The following is a 12,920-nucleotide window of genomic DNA, read 5'->3' as shown; positions in this document are numbered from 1 at the left end:
TTAATGAGGACAAGATGTGAGCATGCAGCTAAACTGAAGCAAATGGGTATCCGGTCGGCACTGAGAATGTTTTTTTTTTTTTTTTTTGCCAGGCACTAACTATTAGGCTACCGTTGGCCTCCTACTCCAGGATTGTAGTCTTTCCCTGATCTTGTGGTTCATTCTTTGACAAACAGAAGTGTGGGAAATAGTTGAGATTTCTTCCATTTAGTCTGTCTCATGCATGAAACAAGTAAATTGGCATATGAAAATGTGGAATATTTTGAATTACAACAGACAGAAGATACAGTAGGATTAAATACAGTTTTCATCATCTGTAAGCACAAGGGACAGCAGCTGGTTTTAGTCCAGGAGTTCTTCTGTTTTTCATTTTTTCCAACAACTGATGGATTCAGAGCCAGTCCTATAAGGTCACGGTGAACTGCACAAAGATAATTGCTAGAGTAATTGGCCGGATTAGGGCTATAGGAAGATGCCCTGCAATTGAAGACTTATGCGCACAACTTCTTAAAGATTGCACTGCTTTGGCTCCTAGTGTGGAGAACCAGCGGGCTCAGGGTCTTCCAGCATCAATTAAAGATTGCGTGTTATGGCACTGATGGGAGTAATCATGCATTATTTAACAAAACAGCTCCAGAGGCACAGTAGAGACAAGATATCGTGAAGGATCCTAGAGAGAGTGAAAAGGAAACGATTGGAGGAGGAACTGGAGAGAAGGGGAGTTATGATGACATGCAAGATGGCTGTTCTCCACCAGAGCAACTTTGGTGATGACAGGTTGTACTTGTCAAGCAGCTCGGCTGGCCAAACGTCCTTCCCGACAACGGCAAACATCTGCTGTTAGTGAAGACGTGGCAGAGACATGTTTATCTTGTCAGATAGGTGCAGGTGATGAATGTGAGGAGCTGACTGAATGTGAATTAAGGACACAGTATAAACTCACGGGTGATGTATTTATTTTTATAAAGGCTGCTTTTATATCAAATCACATGTACTTATCTTCATGATGAACTCTGGTTACCCTGTTTTAGAATTTTCTGTTTCCCTGTTTTTGGCATCCATTTCTGTATTTCTGAGTAAAGAAAGACTGCAGTCACAATTATTTATTAAAGGGTTTGAAATGTTTTGTTTTATGCATAAACGTGATGATACATTTAAAGGAAAGGTAAATTAATCATACTAATACCAGAACTTGAAGTAAATGCAGTAAATCCATTAATGGATTATCTGACAAGTGTTTGCCTGTATTGCTTTTTATTTTCTCTTTTCCTCAGTGCATCATATGAATGATGATCCAATTCGAGTGCAGTTAAACATTCACCTGTTGTGATAAAGAAATTAAGGGTTTTCTCAATAAGGAAGTAATCTATTCCTCAACCTCAGTTCCAAAACAGTGGGACACTGTGTGAAATGTAAATAATAACGGAATGCAATGATTTGCAAATCACATAAACAAATAAACGTCTCAAAAAAGCTGGGACGTGTTCATGTTTACTGCTGTGTAGCGTCCTCTCTTCTTTTAACAACAGTCTGTAAACATCTGGGAAGTGAGGAGAGCAGCTGCTGGACTTTTGGAAAAGGAACGATGTCCTGTCTGATATAAGATTGTAGCTGCCTGATTATTCTAGGTCTTCTTTGTTGTGTTTTTTGCTTCATGATTCGCTGAATGTTTTCAATCAGTGAAAGGCAGGCCTGGTCAGCACCCAGACTCTGCCATTATGTAGTCATGCTGTTGGAATTGATGCAGTATGCGGTTTAGCATCATCTTGCTGAAATATGTAACGTCTGTCCCGATGTCCTCTGGATGGGAGCATATGTTGCTTTGAATCTCAGCATTAATGGTGCCTTTCCAGGTGTTTAGACTGCCAATTCATTAGGCACCCCCATACCATCAGATCTGCAGGCTTTTAAACTGAATGCTGATAACACGCCTGACCTTCTCCTTCTTAGTGTGGAAGTCATGGGAGCAATGTTTTCCACACATAATTTTATATTCCAACTTGTTAAACCACAGAACAGTTTTCCACTTTGCCTCTGACCATTTTAAATGACCTTTGGCCCAGAGAAGAAAGAAGTGTTTCTGGATCATGTTCAAATATGGCTTCTTCTTTGCAGGATTTTTAATCTGCATTTTTGGATGCAACAGCAAATTGTGTTCATAGACAGTGATTTCTGGAAGTGTTCCTGAGCCCATGGTGTAAGATCCATGACGGAATCATGTCTGTTTTTAATGCACTGGTGCCCGAGGGCCCGAAGATCACAGGCATCCAATAATGATTTTCCACAGCGATTTCTCCAGACTCTCGAAATATTTTGATGATATTAGGTACTGTAGATGACGAGACATTCAAAGTTGTAGTAATTTTATAATAACAAGTATTACTGTGAAACTGTTCCACAAAATATAGATCATTTTTTGCACATTGGTGAAGCCCTGCCCATCTTTACTCTTGAGAAACTTGCTTTTTCCGGCTTTTTGTTGCTCCGTCCCCATTTTTTTTTTGAGATGTGTTGCTGTCATCAAATACAAAATGAACTAATATTATTCAGAGAATATTTAAAATGTTTCAGTTTAAACATCTGACTTTGTTTTCTACGTTCTTCTGTGAATAAAATATGGGGTTATGAGATTTGCAAATCATTGCATTCCATTTTTTATTTACATTGTAGAATCCTAACTTTTTTAAAGCTGGGATTGTAAGGTAGTTTTCTTCTTGAATTGGATCATGTTCTTTTCATTTTATTTAGTTAATTTTTAGCAATTAACAACTTTATAAAACCCATTAGAAAAATAATATTTTTGCCTCACTGCTTCAGGGAAGTCCTGAAAGCTGTAATCCGATTAATCTAAATATAAGAAATGCCAAAAGTTCAAAAACATTATCTCATTAAAAAATTGCAGCCGGTGCTCAGTGCTCTGTCCTTTATGCACTACAAAATTTAAGATTGAACTCTTGTTACAACAGAAAGAAATCATTATGTATTAATGATAATGCAAAGTGGTAAGGCACATGGTCCAGATGTTAGCTAACTGAACTTAAATTATGGGGGATTTTACAAGAAAATGATCACACTCTCATTTCATCTTCCTAAATCTGTTTTTAAAAAGATATCATTTCATTTATATTAAATGAAAAAGAGCTCTTAACTATATATGGAGCTACAACAGTGGCATAAGCTAAAGGAAGGCATAGCTCTTCCATATCTTGGCTGCTAACATTTCAAATGTTCAAAAATGATTTATATTGTGTTTTCTATTCCAAATACAGACTGATGCTATTTTGAAAGCACATTGCACAGCTCTGATTACCTCAAGTTCCTATTTTACAGTTTACTAACAACTCCAGACATGATTGATACTTCCAAAAAAGTGTGTATTACATATGTTTCTATTCCAGTTTAGGCATTGGTTCTCTGTGGTATAACAAAAGCTCACACACCTTTACATTTCAGTATTGCAAGGTACGATATAGCGAACATCAAGGCACAATAATTTTTGTCAAAATGACATTAATGCAGTGCAGGCTTGTTTTTATCTCCACTTAAACTGCATTACCATCAGAAGATTATGTAACACTGATTTAAAAAAGAAAGAAAGATGTAGACTTGTTTTCAATCATGGTCTGCACATCTTGAGCAAGTTGGTTGGCGCTTTGTGGAAATCCACAGTAAGCAACTCCTCACGGTGGTAGAGGGAAAAAGGACAGAGTAGGACCCATTTTTAGGCTGTGTTTTGATCCCAGAGAGGAGCTGCAGTTCACTCCTTTGCAATTCAGTTCAATTTTATTTATATAGTGCATAATCACAAGAATGGTGCTTGAGGCAACTGTTGTTGAAGAGGAGTATAATTTTGAGGTGAAACTCGAGTCTTCACTTTTTTGTATCTTACTTTAAAATGAGTTGGACAAAGGTATAATAGGGAGTGCATTGAACAGAATGTGAGAAATAGACAGGCGAGGATAATACAGGGGAAGCAGGCTAAGGCCAACAGTAAGCATATGTGTTTGGTTCTAGTCCACAGCCCTGCGTGTCAGTCGCAATCTGTAGGAACGCTGTGTGTGCCAAGCAGCAAGACTAAATATCCTCTAATGATGTCTAGTCTCTCAAAAAGCCCTCTCACTGAACCAAGTTCTCATTTACTGTTGGAACAATAATGACCCCCCCCCCCCCCCCCCCCCCCCAAAACCCCAATCCAGTTTAGATAGAAGAAAGGACTTTTGACATTTAGGAGCTGTGTGAGCTGCAGTTATCTCCAGAGGCTTCACTGGAGGCTTGCTTGGTTCATATAATCAGTCAGAGGTTAAGCTCTTGCACCCTGGATGGAGGGCATCCAGTCTAATGTGTGACTGTGCTTAACTGTCATTGGAGCTGCAGTTAAAAAAGCCTGGACGCTGATTAATTACACCATTGTGCTTCCCCCCAATTCCATCCATCCACGTAAAGTCAGCTCAGTATGTTTTGGCGTGCGTTCTAGAGATAAAACTGTGCAAAACAAATTACAGGGAAACACTGCATATGCCAGAAGACAATGCATCCAATGCAAACGCTTCCCAGACATGAACAAAGGGGCTCCCAGTTTTTGTGGCCCGAAGCGTACTGGCAGGAGATTGATTTGCGCTAACAGGGAGAATTTGAAAACATCCAGAATGTTGGCATGACTGATTATGTCTGGTGAGAAAGTGCATGTCAGTGTTTGTGTTTGGTCTGTTCTTTAATGTGTATGTATGGGGGGGAGGGTTGGATGTGCCAAAACTTTAGCATGCAATGCATGTACTGTATATGAGCATGTGCGTTTGAGGTTGTGCAGAATTCTCAAGCGCTGGACTCCACAGCCCCCTCTGGTCTCTGCGGTAATTTTCCTGTTTCCCTTCATTCTCAAAAGAAGCAGACGTCTAATAAAAACCACCTCTCCATTAAGTGATTCCTAGAAGGACCAATGAATGGTTAATGTTCCAAGCAGTGACCCAGAGTTAAAAAATCAGCTGCCAAAGGATGCTGCTTTCAGACTATGTCAGACTTGATTTCATTTTTTATGACATATTCTATCTAATATTGTTTAAATAAAGATAGAATAATACTAGGTTGCAACTTCGTATTTATCTTGCAATCTGACAACTGGAATAGCCTGAGAATAGTTTTGAATTCTTGTACAGTGCCGTATGTACCACAGTGGTTAGAAGCCATTAACGGCATGTCAAAAGGACACGAAGCACAGGATCGGCTTAAAGTTTCAGTTTGATCCAAACAAAACAATTCCATTAAAGACCACATTTCACCTCAGATGTTTTTATGTCAGGCTGTTACTGTCTTTGGCATTATTTCAATGAGGCCATAACTTCTCAGACTTCTGGGCCAAACTCAACGTTATAAAATTATTGATACACAGTAAGAATTATATCTTTACACGGTGCCCAAAATTTGTGCTTAACCTCCCAAGACCCCGAGCCCTCATATGGGGGACATTACATTTTGTTTTATTCTTTTTGTAATAGGTTTCTTCCTGCTAAAAGGGAGTTTTTCCTCCCCAGTGTTGCCAGTGCTTGCTCATTTGTTGTTTGTTAGGGTTTTTCCTCTATTTTTTAGGGTCTTTACCTTAAAGTCTAAAGCACCTTGAGGAGACTCTTGTTGTGATTTGAGGATATATAAATAGAACTGAAGGTTAAGGGAATTGTTCATTTTTCTGCGTTCTAACAAGCATTTTCCACTCTTTGTAATGTTTGGGGTTTTTCCCTCCTCCTTTTTCAGATCAAGAAAGCGTATCGACAGAAAGCGTTAACATGCCATCCAGACAAGAACCCAGACAACCCAAAAGCAGGTGAGTGAGACAGTTTTTGTTTTGCATTTACTGTTTTCTCACATGATCTCCAAACCTTATCTGACAGAGATGCATATAAAGATGCAGATGATTGGATGCATAGAAGTTCTGGTGTAGATCCACATCTCTTGGCTTACTAGCTGCGCACTTGGTAATAGTGCAGGTAATTGTCAGATTCAGAGCAGGTGAGTGTAGTGGTGAGAATACATCTCCTTTTGAGGGCTATGTGGGAGGAAGTACAACCTTAGAAAATTTCCCTCCCTGAGTGTCCCAGGTTCATGTGTCTTCTGTCTCCATTCTGAGGCATTGACCGTTGCCACTGAGGAGTTAGTTATGACCACTCACTGAGTTGCCATTAAGGTCCAGGGCCAAAAATGAATGCTCCAGAGTCACATTCTCACAGCGTTAAACTCTGCCAGATGTCCTGGCCACAGCACTCTGTCGCAAGGCAACCAGCGCATGTTTCTCCCGCCAGCTTTTTAGCTAGAAAAACATGGCCAGCATCACCATCCTCACCGCCCTCATCCACACTCTGTCCTCCCTGGGTTCATGTGTCCTTCTGCAGCTTGGTGCCAACCAGCATGTCAACAATTAGACCAGAAAATCTCAGCATAGCTTTTTGTCAATAGGGGAAAAATGCACCTTGGACAAGAAGCTGGTCACGAGGTATGTTTTCAAGTTAGGTTTATGTGGTTTCTGGATGGTTCAGACAATTTCTGATTATGTCAGGAAAAAAAGGAAATTGGTAGGGTTGAGAGGGATAACACAAAAGCAGGGGGTCGGTTTCCCAGAAATGGAAAAGTAGTGGTTTGGAGGCCCTCAACACTCGAACCCGCGCATGAAGAGAATTGGACTCTATCGCACGAGAGCGGAGCAAGTCTTGGGACTTGCTGCCCCTCAGGGGAGGGTTGTTTGCATGTAAGAGGTGACATAGGGGTCACAATTCTTCACTGATTGACGATACCCCTCCCCACTATCCCCTCTCCCCTCTAAATACCCCATATTGTGACACTCGGAGGTGCCTGGTGGGCATGGCAGGTTTCCCCCAGTTGGATTTCATTCCAGCCCATTATATGCATGTAGGTAACCTGACCGCCTCTGCTGGCAGCGCGATCTCGAGAGCCTTCTGTTAGTGTGCAATGCCAGTCCCCACAGGGAGTAACAGTATCAGTCTGTTAGGCCTCCCATAAGTGAATGATTAAGCCTGGCTAGTATCGTGCAGTAATGTGCTGCTTGGAGGACAAGCTGGGGGGACTGTGGTCTCCCAGTGTACATTTGTCTGTGCGTGTGTGTTAAATGACAACTGGTGTAGTGGTATTTGCAGCAGGCTGGGCCAGGGGAATGCACGGCCGTGTCACTGGAGGAAACAAGTTTCGTGAGACCTGCGGCAAATTTTGAGACACAAATGTCGCAGTTTGTATCGGCTCCATGTCCCATCATCTTGAGGCATTCGTAGACATAACTCTGCTTTTGGATTAGGTGTCCTGTCCTTCTCAGTCTCCCCGTTTCAGTATAATTTTATGATCTGTCTTTTTTGTTTCAAACTGGCACAATTATCAACCCAATTTTTGTAAACCTTTAGCCACGTTTTTCTTTTTTATAGGTAATATCCCACAAGATAAAAGTTGAAGGCAGTAATGCAAGAAAATGCTCTTATTCTGTCTTTTTTTTTTTCTTTTAGTTGAGCTCTTCCACCAGTTATCCCAGGCTCTTGAGGTGCTAACTGATGCCGCCGCCAAGGTAAGACCGCTGGTGTCTTGTAACCTCTAATATGGATCCTAGCCCTCAAGTAAACCGAGACACAGCAAGCCCAGCAAGGAGTGATCTTGAAGTCTAACGCTTTTTTTTTCAGGCTGCTTATGACAAGATTTGTGCTGCCAAGAAACAAGCAGAAGAAAGAAACAAGAAACTAGATAGCAAGAGAAAGAAAATTAAACTTGGTGAGTCATTTTTCTGCCGCATCCCAGAGATTATTTAGTGATATTATCTTGTGTTTCTTTCTAATTATCAAGTTTTAATGCTGAAGTACTGTTTCCTCTTTAAAGAATAATAATAATAAGTCAGTCAATCAATACTATGAGCATATGATGGAGATGTGGATTAGTTTGTGTGCGTTGTTTTGACAGACTTGGAGGCCAGAGAGCGACAAGCAGAAGCTCAAAGCCAGGAGGAAGTGCAGATCACTAGAACACTCGAGGAAGAGGTATCGCATTTTATAGAAATCACATTAGCAAAGATACTGCGCTGCAATTTGCCTTAAGAGGCTGCAGAAAATTTTAAATTTCACTATACTGCAGGTATAAGTGCTGTATTGGAAAATGCATCTAGGAAAACTGAAGCACACCCTGGTGCTTTCATTCTGTTTTTCATCAAATAGTTTTTCCTGATTGAGTTGAACTCTTCCAAATACTTGGGTCACGAACAAAGGCTCTGTCTAAGAGCTCCTCTCTTTATTTTGTTTTTTCACAGACATAATTATCAGTAAGGTCATTAAGGTGATATTGCATGACTCGGTGCAGTTTGTGCAGAACACCCATCAATAAAAATGGTGTGCATGCTTCCACTGTGAGTAATTTCCATATGCTCAAGGTGCTTCATGCATATACATAAGGAAGGAGGCCATAACCAGCAGGTGGCACTATTCCATTTTCTGACTTCATCGAGGCATTAGTGCCTTAAGTGATGAAACAAGCTGGTTTGTATAGCCTCCTTGAGTAGAGGACATAAACACAGAATTGCAGAGCAATAAAGCTGATCATATTCCAACAGCTGTTATCTTAACATGTGCTGTCACGTAACACTTGGCCACCTGTTCATTCACATTTCTGCATTTTATGTGCACCTTCTCCAAGATTGCCCGCTTGAGGGAGGAGGGATCCAGACAGCTTGAAGAGGAGCAGAGGCTCATCAGAGAGCAGATCCAGAGAGAAAGAGAAGCACATCAACACGGAGGAGACCACACTCAGAGAAGTACATGCATTTGACCAATCCTTGCTGGTCTGAGTTAGCTAAACCAGTTTATTGTAGTCCTGACATTTTTATATCATCCCAAAGCCTTGCTGGGGTGAACCCCCTGTGTTTCCCATCCCTCGTCGTGTCAGCACAACCACAGCAGCCACCAGGCTCCCTGTGGCTCACCATGTATTATTCACACGATAGACTATAACAATAACTGAAATTATATTGGAAGAGGTCTGTTTTAGTTTCTTGGCAAGATAGCAAAGGGATGCCAATCACTGCGTACACAGAGCGGTCCATCAAACTTTTAACCTCATGGTAATATTTTTTGCAGCAAAAGGAAGGCAGCGTGTATATACTTAGGAAAACAACTGACTGCTGCCCTAAACTAGACCCCTTTTGTGGCCGGACAATTACTAATGCATTGTCAGCATGTCTTCTGCGTCTTTTCCATTTGCACGCACACAGCCCTCCCCTGGATCAGCAAGAGCTATACATTTAACACATGACATCCATTTTAAAATTGCTGTCTATCTGCACTAGTCCCTCGACTGCTCTCTTGCGTATAATATTTCAGGAAAACAATAGTTTCTTTGTTTTTTTCACTTCTCTGTCTCATCCCCCCCCCTCTGTTGCGTTTTGTCAGACTCAGGAGTGGAGAGATGTTCCAAGAGCAACGTAACCCCAAAATTGAAGGTAAGGCTCAGAATATGTGAAGAGAGGTCAGGGTTGGGGTGAAATATGTAGTAAGAGAATAATGTAGGTCCCTCAGTAACGTGGAGGAGCGACTGCTATATCTGAGTGAAATTTCAGGCAGGATCTCAGCGGGGAGTTTGATAAAAACCTTTTGCCATTTGTGTTTCATTATTGGAGACCACATAAGTTGCCTCACTACTGAGCACACATGCTATTCTGAAGTCCAGTCCTCTTGAGAGGGCACAGTGTCGTCAGGAGACCAGTATCTAAACTAAGAGAAGTCTTATTATATTTCCTCCTGGAAACAGCAGAGTCTGCATGTATTAACATGGGATGTTAGCTAATGTGTTTAGACAGTAAATCTGGTTTTAAAATTTGATAGCCATCTAGTGCCGCAGCGTATTCCCTGACGTTTGTGTGTTCAGCTAGAAAAAACAAACAGCGGCCAGACTGACAGCATCACAAATCATGTTGCATGGACAGGGACACGTTTACTGCAAGATTTATCTCAGAGGCTCTGCTTCTATCTCAGATTGCAGCCCTGCGTGCAATCAAAAATATTTTCTTATTAATAATTTATTGGCTTCCCACATCAGATACCTGCATCTGAACGTCTTAAAAGCATAACATGGAATATAATCTCTAGACAGTTAACCACAGCCATTTTTTCTATATTCAAACTGCCCATTGCTTTTCACTATAAAGTTTAATTTGATTTTAGAAAGTTCTCTATGACCTTAGCATAATTATCAGCTGTGTTGATGACTCGCTTTTTGAAGAATAGATCTAAATTTTGAGCAAAGGCAGCAGTGTTCCTGTGTTGCAGGCTGAAATCACAGACATCACATCATAGAAATACCTTAGCATTTTATTTGACGATTACCGGGTAAGGAGGTTATCGGTGGGGAGAAGAGAATGCTCTTAGATGGACATTTTCAGCCGTGATTGCTGGTAAAAAGACTCCATTTGCACTTGGAAGTTCCCAGAAATCCTGCTGCTCTGACAGTGAGCAGAATGCTGGAGCTGAATCAACAGTTAGCGCTTGCCATTTATAATACTACTCTGAGCAGTTGCTGTGATATTTGCCTCATTTCCCTGTTCTTTGTACATGCATATGAGAAGTTACACAATATCTGTCTTGTTTTTTAGGAGTGCAGGAACTCGCATGAGCTTTTAGTGACAGAACTCCAAACGGGGTTCATATGTTTTTCAATTTCTTTTTAAACTAAAGACACACTAACATTGTTATGTAAGCAAAGAAGTTGACCACAGTTCACATAGTAGAGGAGGACTTCCTCTCTTTTGCCTGTGACCAAACACGTTCTTAGACATTGAACTGCTTTGGATTATTTCTTGATTAATTTATGATAGTTAAAGCAAGTGAGTCACCACATTTTCTGTGGTCCAGGTGTCCATGTTTTGAATTTCACTCATTTATCTGGTGCTTTCGGTATGAATGGAAATTGACTGCAGGTCTTGCAGGTGGTGCCATGGTGATGTTCCAAGAGCTTAATAATGTCTTTTTCTCGTAGCTCCAGCGTGTGCTGATGGTTTTTGTAATCTGTGTCTCATCAGAGGCGAGCCCGCCTGGCAGGCTTGGCCTCTTTGTCAGCTGACTTTAATCAATGTGTTCTAATGATTAGACATTATCATGCACTTCTTTAGCTCATGAAAACTTTCTTGACTAATATTAGCCTTTCCTCTCTCTTTCTCTCCTCCAGTTGAAGTGGAAGTGTAAAAAAGATGATGAGACAAATGGAGGCTACTCTCATGACATTCTGTTTAAACTTCTACAAAAGGTATGCGTCCTGAAAAGAGAATAAGTAATGCCACAGTGCTGCAAAGTTATTGATTTATACTGCAAAACAGTTGCTTTTAGAACTATTTAAAAAAGATTACAACACAATAAAATAATTTAGGTTTGGCATTATACAGTATTGCCTTAAATAACGACTCTTTTTGTATTACAAATGAGTGTTAAATGAATGCAAAAATTCCCATGAATTTATGAGGTATTTATTTGACTAGGTTAGCCAAATGCAATCATTTTCCTCTCTAAAGGGTCTGCAAATTAAATTTCCTGGGGAAAAAATACACTGCTGAATTTTTAGGTTTGCTCACTTCCAAAGAAATGCCTCTAAATCCAGAAAAAAAATACATCACATAAGTCACAAGTTATAAATTGATCCCCAAGAAAAACTTAAGTTGGTACTTGATGGAGAAAGCCTTGTAGGAAAGCACAATGGTAAGATGTTTCTTGAAGTCAATAATTCAATTCAGTTTTATTTATACGGCACCAAATCACAATAGCAGTCACCTCAAGTCATTTTATATTAGGTAAAGACCGTACAGTAATATAAATAGTATTATAAATATCTATATGTGATGTTTTTCTTATCAATATTTTTTTCTCAAATGATTACAGAATTACTTGTAATGAAACTTATGAAGTCATTAGTAGTTAAGGTTAAAGGAATGTTTGGTTCAACAGAGCCTGGCTACATGCTGAAGACGAACCAAATCGTTCTTATTTTCTTCAATCAGTGATCAATAGTAAGATGTCCTAGCTTTGTGTGTGAAGAAGACCAAACACATGAAGAGATTGGAACAGATTTTCTATAGGATTGAGGTCTGGAGACTGCCTAGGCTACTCCATAATCATAATGGTCTTCTTCTTTAGTTACTCCTTTGTTACCTTGGTGATGTGTTTTGGGTCACTGTCGTGCTGGAAGACCCATCCTTGACTCATGTTAACTGTTCTGGCTGAGAGAAGGAGGTTCTCATCTGGGATTTTGTGGTACATGTCCATTGTCCTCTCAATGTGATGAAAACACAAAAAAAACCAGCCCCACAGCATTTTTCTACCTCTGTGCTTGACTGTGGGGATGGCGTTCTTTGGGTCATACTCAGCATCACTTTGCCTCCAAACACGGCAGGGTGAGCTGATGCCAAAGAGCTTTCTCCCAAACCTTCTCTGAATCTTTTAGATCTTCACTGGCAAACTTGCAACAGACCTATACGTGTGCCTTCATTAGCACAAGGACCTTGTTGACGCTTCGAGATTACAGTTCATTGTGATGTAGTGTTATAACAAAAATGTTCTTGGTGATTTGTGGTCCCAACTGCCTCCAGATCATTAACAAGCTCCACCTGTGCAGTGTGTGTGTATATATATATATATATATATATATATATATATATATATATATATATATATATATATATATATAAAAAACACCCAGCACGCCCCTGCGGGCGGTTTATCCTTCAAGCTCGGGTCCTCTACCAGAGGCCTGGGAGCTTGAGGGTCCTGCGCAGTATCTTAGCTGTTCCCAGGACTGCGCTCTTCTGGACAGAGATCTCCGATGTTGTTCCCGGGATCTGCTGGAGCCACTCGCCTAGCTTGGGAGTCACCGCACCTAGTGCTCCGATTACCACGGGGACCACCGTT

General features: G+C 40.6%; 1 protein-coding gene across 1 annotated transcript in view; it reads left to right on the top strand.

Annotated features, from left to right (window-relative positions):
• The window catches only part of dnajc17 (DnaJ (Hsp40) homolog, subfamily C, member 17), a 38,936-nt gene that overhangs the window by 2,912 nt on the left and 23,104 nt on the right, over nucleotides 1-12,920 (top strand). Inside the window, exons 2-8 of the mRNA XM_026151924.1 lie at nucleotides 5,746-5,815; nucleotides 7,497-7,555; nucleotides 7,668-7,755; nucleotides 7,942-8,018; nucleotides 8,668-8,785; nucleotides 9,420-9,469; nucleotides 11,191-11,268. Coding sequence (XP_026007709.1) covers nucleotides 5,746-5,815; nucleotides 7,497-7,555; nucleotides 7,668-7,755; nucleotides 7,942-8,018; nucleotides 8,668-8,785; nucleotides 9,420-9,469; nucleotides 11,191-11,268 — 540 coding nt within the window. The remainder of the gene's footprint in view (nucleotides 1-5,745; nucleotides 5,816-7,496; nucleotides 7,556-7,667; nucleotides 7,756-7,941; nucleotides 8,019-8,667; nucleotides 8,786-9,419; nucleotides 9,470-11,190; nucleotides 11,269-12,920) is intronic.

The sequence above is a fragment of the Astatotilapia calliptera genome, chromosome 19, assembly GCF_900246225.1.
Source record: "Astatotilapia calliptera chromosome 19, fAstCal1.2, whole genome shotgun sequence".
Taxonomy (NCBI): Eukaryota; Metazoa; Chordata; class Actinopteri; order Cichliformes; family Cichlidae; genus Astatotilapia; species Astatotilapia calliptera.
The sequence above is the reverse complement of the archived record's forward strand: the minus strand, read 5'-3'. Positions and strand labels throughout refer to the sequence as shown.